The 6,460-nt window shown below is 51.3% G+C and overlaps 1 protein-coding gene across 1 annotated transcript; it reads right to left on the reverse strand.

Moving 5' to 3' along the window:
* Positions 1-2,751: 2,751 nt before the first annotated feature.
* LOC134337384 (growth/differentiation factor 15-like) lies at positions 2,752-6,230 on the reverse strand. Its single transcript, XM_063032348.1, has 2 exons — positions 5,815-6,230; positions 2,752-3,979 (listed from the first exon to the last, which is right to left on the reverse strand). The coding sequence occupies exons 1-2, from the start codon at positions 6,110-6,112 to the stop codon at positions 3,159-3,161; spliced, it is 1,119 nt and encodes a 372-aa protein (XP_062888418.1). The 5' UTR covers positions 6,113-6,230; the 3' UTR covers positions 2,752-3,158.
* Positions 6,231-6,460: the final 230 nt, after the last annotated feature.

Raw genomic sequence — 6,460 nt, forward strand, 5'->3', positions numbered from 1 at the left:
ACACAAGGCAATAAGGTAATTGAAGGCTAGGAGCAAATGGTTGAAGCTGGCCGGTTCGATGGGTGAACAAGGACCACAGATGAGAGCTGGGTTTAAATAGGCTGCAGGTGATGTGTTGGAGACAGGTCGTATGTGACTCCAGTTAGCAGGGTGGAGACTGGAAGGTGCCTGTCTGCCTGGCAGTGATCGTTGATTTGCATTGCACTGTGTGTTTCCTCATCCCCCACCTGGTTGCTTCCATTTACTCCGAGCACTATCGGTCACACTCACGTCGCACAGCTTTCCGATGAGTGACTGAGGTCTGGAGCAAACCTTTCATAAGCCCTTCCCCTCATCCTTGCTCTTCTCTCTTTAGCCCGTCTCATCACTCTTCTTCCCTTTCTCCTCTGCCTTTCCCTTTTCCCTCGCCTGTCATCCAGCACCCCATCCTTCCCTTTTTCCTCTCACTTCCTCTCTTCTCTCCCATCATCTTCTCTTACTCTCTCTCCACTCTCTTCCCTTTCTCTCCATCTCCTCACCTTGCTGTTCTTGCTTCTTGGCCCTCCCCTCTTACTTCTCTCTCTCCCTCTCTCTCTCCTCTTCCTCCTCTTTCTTCACCACCTACCACAGCCTCCTCTTTTACCCACCTCCTTCTCTTCCCTTCTGTTTGATAAAGAAAGAGCAACATGGAGACAATTTTCCAATTTATTTAAATATTTTCTTGTATAAATGTAAAAAATATTTTCTAAATATGTGTAATTTCAGAAATTCCCACCACTAGATGCCTGACAGATCAGATAGAGAAACACTCAATAAATTAAAGATTAACAATAAATAATCATCTTAAATAAATATCAAATAAAACAGGGTGTTATGTGTTATGTGGTAAAACCTTGCAACCAATCATCTCGCCATAAGATTATTGAAAGACCAATCAAATGGGTTGTTATTGGGCGGTTTAAGTGTCCCAAAGAGATATTACTGGGTTTAGTGAAGTTATCAGGAGAGATTGGATAGGCTGGAGCAAAGGTAGGGGTGCAGGGTGGGGGGTGACCGATTAGCAGTATATAAATTAATGAGGGGTGACACAGTAGCATAGTGGTTAGCGTAATGGTTTACAGCATCTCCAGATTCATTTGGGTTCAATTCCCAACGCTGGCCCAAAGTTTGTACCTTCTCCCTGTGACCACGTGGATGCTCAATTGTCTTCACACCCAGCAACAGTTACTAAGTTTTGGGCGTGCTGAGTCAGCACTGGAAACATCTTTTTCTCTGGGTTCTTTTGGGTCTCTTTTTTTCTGACTGACGGTAGGGAGACAGATCTCAAGGTTGTACACAGTATACATTGACACTAACTGGGCTTCGATCTTTGAAGTGTGGCAACACTTTCGGGCAGCCCCAAGCACACCCTCAGACTGATCGGTTGCTGACGCAGGCCAGCCATTTCACTGCATGTTCAATGTACACGTGGCAAACAAAGACGCCGATAGCGTGGATGGCCGCCATTATTCGCCCCCATGGCTGAAGTTTGGTTTCAAACTCAAGAGGAGACAGGAGGAAGGAGTTTTAAAGGGGATCTGGGAGAAGGTTTTATTTCACATAGGGTGGCTGATGTCGGGAAGGGGTTGCCAAAGGAGGTAGTGGAATTGGATGCAATTACAGAATTTAAGACACCAATATGGGGAAGGCATAGAAAGACAAGGCCCGAAAGTGGGCAAAGGAAAACAGTATAGATGGGCAAAAGGGTTAGCATGGGTGTGGGGGCCGAAGGGCCTGTCACTAGTTATATGGCCCGATGAGTCTATGACTGACCCCAATCGGTCCCTTTGCCCACAGTTTGGACTCAGAGAAAATCAGCTGTGTGCTTTAAATATGTTAGTCCAATGGGGTCATTAGAGCTGGATACATGTTCGAGACACCTCCCACCGCCAGTACAGCACTGTACAGGCTCTTTGGCCCATGGTCTTCTGCTGACCTTGTAACCTCCACCAAGATCAATCCAATCCTTCCCTCCCACATCGCCCTCCTTTTTCCTTAAGCAGGTAGCTAGTTAGCTGAGATGGAGTCGAATGTTCGGGACTGGATGCTGACGGTCCAGGACAGTGAGTTGGGCACTGGACATTAGGTGGCGTGGTAATGTACAGCTGGCACAATGCTTTACAGTGCCAGCTGTAAAATCGATCGGGATTCAAATCCCACTGCTGTCTGTAAGGCGTTTGCACGCTCTCCCCGTGGCCATGTGGGTTTCATCCAGGTGTTCTGATATCCTTCCACAGTCCAAATACGTACAGGTTACGGTTAGCACGCTGTGGGCATGTTACGTCAGGTTAGGGTTAGTACGTTGTGGGCATGTTACGTACAGGTTAGGGTTAGCACACTGTGGGCATGTTACGAAGGGGCGATCCTTGTGGGCTGCCCCTAACACATTCACAGATATATTGGTCATTGGCACAAATGATCCTTTTCACTGTGTTTCGATACACATATGCCAAATAAAGCTAACCTTTAATCTCTTTGAAAGGACAGTGGACACTCAGTTTAACAGTGAGTTTAAAAACGTAAACACGAGGAATTCTGCAGATGCTGGAAATTCAAGCAACACGCATCAAAGTTGCTGGTGAACACAGCAGGCCAGGCAGCATCTCTAGGAAGAGGTACAGTCGACGTTTCGGGCCAAGACCCTTCGTCAGGACTAACTGACAAAGGGTCTCAGCCCGAAATGTCGACTGTACCTCTTCCTAGAGATGCTGCCTGGCCTGATGCGTTCACCAGCAACTTTGATGTGGGTTGCTTAACAGTGAGCTGATGGATTCTGGACCTTGGACAGTGAGCCTTTAGGGGTGGTCTAGGCAGTGAGCTAGGCACTGGGCAGCACGCTGGGCACTGGATATTGAACTGTCCAGTGATGGACTGGGCAGTGAGCTGTCCACTGATAAACTTTTGAGCTGGACATTGGGCTGTGAGCTGTCCAGTGATGAACTTGGCAATGAGTTGTTCAGTGATGAACTGGGCAGTAAGCTGGACATTGGATATTGAACTGCCCAGTCATGAACTTGGCAGTGAGCTGGACAGTGATGAACTTGGCAGTGAGCGGGACTTTGACAGCCACTTAACGGTGATCTGACAGACATTGAAGGGTGAGTTGGAGAGATGGGAAGCTGGTAGACTCTGGCAGGAGATTAAGAGCAGTGACAATTGGTGACGATCATCCCCTCGAATGCAGTGAGTGTGAGTGTCCCCTCGCTGCTATAATGCAGCAGGGTCATGGGTTCGTAGGCTGCGGGAATGCAGCAGAGTGCGGGACTGGCTCCTCCAGACAGCTGGTGCATGGCGGATTTAATCATGGCGTGCATGTTGGCTGGCTTGTAGTTTGCTGGACAGGTGCCTCCGCAGTTGTACATGTTATAGGACTCGGGCGCCCTGATCCAGTCACTCCATCCGATCTCCTTAAACGACACCCTTAGAGGTTTGCGGCAGCAATTCTTCTGCCTCCTCCGGCAGTCCTCCCCAGAGCTAGCAGCGCGCCGCTCCCTCGGGGCACTCGGCCCCTCCTGGGTCTCAATCTCCAAGCTGAGGTAATCCCTGGTGTCAGAGCCCGGATTGAGCACCGGATTCTCAGGATGGGGCGGCTGGAACCGCAGCTGCACTTGGACCTGTTGCTGACCACTGCCCATCCAGCGCTCAATCAGTGGCCGGACGTTGAGGCTGACGTTGGCGATGGGCCAAGGGCCCAGGGCCTTGGAATCCAGCAGCTGATAAGTAAGTTCTCCACCTGGGCTGGTGGGCTCCAATATCTCGTACACCTTGACCCATCTCCTGGAGCTGGAACTTAACCTCTTGAGGGACTTGCTGATGAGGAGACGTTTGAAGAGCTTTAATTCAGCCCGGACAACCCTCAGACCTGGATAAATGTCCGAACTGTTGGAGAAGCAGAAAGTGAGTCTCTGATCAAAGTCTCCCTCCTTCGAAGCTGCCACTCCGCTCTCTCCAGTTCCTTCAACTGTGGGGGGTTGGGGGGGGTTTGGAAGGGGGGGGATGAATAATATTACACAAGTATCCAGTCTTATCAAGCAATTGCACTATCATCATTCACTGGGCTACGTTAACAACCAGTCTTAGGCAGACCACTGGCTTGGGACATTCAGGGTTAAGCATCTAGATAAGGTCAATGAGGAGAGGACATTTCCTGTGGTGGAGGTATCCAGAACTAGAGGGCAAAGCCTCGGAATTGAGGGGAAACCTTTCAGAACAGAGAGAAAGAGGATTTTTTTTTACCAGAGAGTAGTGAATCTGTGGAACGCTCTGCCGCAGACTGTGGAGGAGGCCAAGTCCGTGGGCATGTTTATGGCAGAAGTTGATCATTTCCTGATCAGTCAGGGCATCAAAGGTTATGGCGAGAAGGCAGGTTTTGTGGGGTTGAGTGGGATCCGGGGTCGGCCATTATAGAATGGCAGAACAGATGGGCTGAATGGGCTAATTCTACTCCTATGTCTTGTGGTCTTATGGTCTAACCTTCACAGGGGAGCAGCTCAACTTCAGCATCCTGGTGGGACTGACCAGCAGGGGCAGAGCCCAGCAGGTAGTTCTCCACCATGGAGCCAGAACCCCCGAGGGGCAGCACTAAATGGCTGACAGCGTGATACAGCCATCAATCACTTCAGCCCCTTCACCACAGGCATCCCAGGGGAGTGACTGATAACCCCACCTCCTCAGAGTTGTGTCCCCCCCAACCCCCAGAACATCCTCGCGAGGTAGGGGGCTTTCGGTCCCAAGCACCCAGTGAGGCCCCATTCTCCACCAGTGATGTGAGCAGGGTTACTCACTCAGTCTCAGAGTTACCTTCACACTCGCTCTGAATCGCCCTCATTTATTCCCTCACCCTCGGCTTCTGGCTTACTACTTTACCCAGGCTCCCCAGGCCGCTCTCTCACTCTCACTGCCTCACACATTCTCAGTTACCGTCTCAGTCTTGTTCTGTTAGTCCCTCTCACCTTCCGCTGACCCTCCTGAGGCTTTCCCTTTGTCATCCTTTAACTTAGTTTCTCCCCGTCACTCTGAGTTACCTGCCGGTGTCACTCTCTGAGTTACTCATTTACCCTGACCCTCTGACCCACTCTCTGAGTTGCCATCTTTACACTCGCCCTCCACACATTCACCTTCTCGGCTACTCTCACTCTGAGTTCGCCTGCAAAGATCACTTTCTACTCCCCCACTCCCAATCGCCGAACTTATTCTCTCACTCTCCGTCCCTGCGTTATTCCTTCACCCTCTTCCCGAGTTAACCTCTGACTCTCACTCCATGAGCTGCGCTGTCAAAGCCGGTGGAGGTGAGTCCCGCCGCACTCGCGCTCCGAGGCAAACTCTCCTCCACTTTTACGCTCGCTCTCAGCCCATCCATCACACGCACACGCTCAACTATTCAGATACTTGTTTACACAAGTGATACTGCACATTCAGAGTGACATACACAAAATGCAGGAGGAACTCGGCGAGTCAGGCCGAGGCCCTCCATCAGGACTCGATGGTTCGGGCCAAGACTGTTTGTTCCTCTCCATGGATGCTACCCGGCCTGCCGACTTCCTCCAGCATTTTCTATTTGTTTCTCTGTCCCTTTCTTTGCATTATTCCCTCATTCTCGGAGTCTTTCTCCCTCTCTGTGAGTTTGTCACGTCCCGTCTCCCCGCCTTATTCTGAGTTACTCCCTCAGGCTCACTCTCCGCTCTCCAAGTTCACCCCATTTCATTCGCTCCTGGTGTGGTGGCTCCCCGCCGTCGCTCCCTGTGGGTTCGGGGAGTGCTCCCGCGTCCGTGCGCGGGGGGCAGGTGGAGTACTCACCCAGCACAGGAACGACGTGAAGTGTTGTGACAGGTTCGGTCGAACGCCCCAGTTGGCCGCCGCTGCTGCTGTTTCGCAGGAAGACCTGGTACATCCTCTCCTCCTCCTCCCTACTCACACTCTTGCTGATCACGGGGGGCTGCTCCAGTCCCAGGTAATCCAGGATCCCTCTCTTCACAGCTTCAAGCTGCAACCATTTTCGGTGCCTCTCGTGAGGTCTCAGGTCGACGCATGTGGTGGAGAATAGGAGGAGGCAGGTAGCAGCGTACCTGAACGTGCGCGGGGTGAGCATAAACATTCTGCTCCCTGAGCCAGGCTCCAGTTTATCTGCTCTCACTCTCACAGCCGAATGTTTCGGGCAGGGCTTTATGTGATCAGAGTGGGGTGGAAGTACAGGGCACAATTTCCCACCCCCACCCCCCTCCCCAATCAGTCACATTTTACCACATTATTACGATTTAGACAAAAGATTAGGACACTGACAGCTTCGCCCTCTCAATACCTGTGGGAGGGGAAGGTTTTAATCTAGGAAAGGGCAGGTGGAGTCTAGCACGGCTTTGCCCAATGGGAGCGGCTGGGGTCCCAGCCTGCCTGCGAATCGTCAGTCTGCAACTCGTTTTTGGACGGGATACTCCTGCTCTTCATT

Source organism: Mobula hypostoma, chromosome 24 (assembly GCF_963921235.1).
Source record: "Mobula hypostoma chromosome 24, sMobHyp1.1, whole genome shotgun sequence".
Taxonomy (NCBI): domain Eukaryota; kingdom Metazoa; phylum Chordata; class Chondrichthyes; order Myliobatiformes; family Myliobatidae; genus Mobula; species Mobula hypostoma.

What these genes read in the sequence shown, in the direction of transcription:
- LOC134337384 (XM_063032348.1), bottom strand. Translation starts at nt 6,112, where the DNA reads ATGTTTATGCTCACCCCGCGCACGTTCAGGTACGCTGCTACCTGCCTC. An exon ending in TCACGTCGTTCCTGTGCTGG is followed by an intron (nt 3,980 to 5,814) that starts GTGAGTACTCCA and finishes AACCCCCCACAG; the next exon opens with TTGAAGGAACTGGAGAGAGC.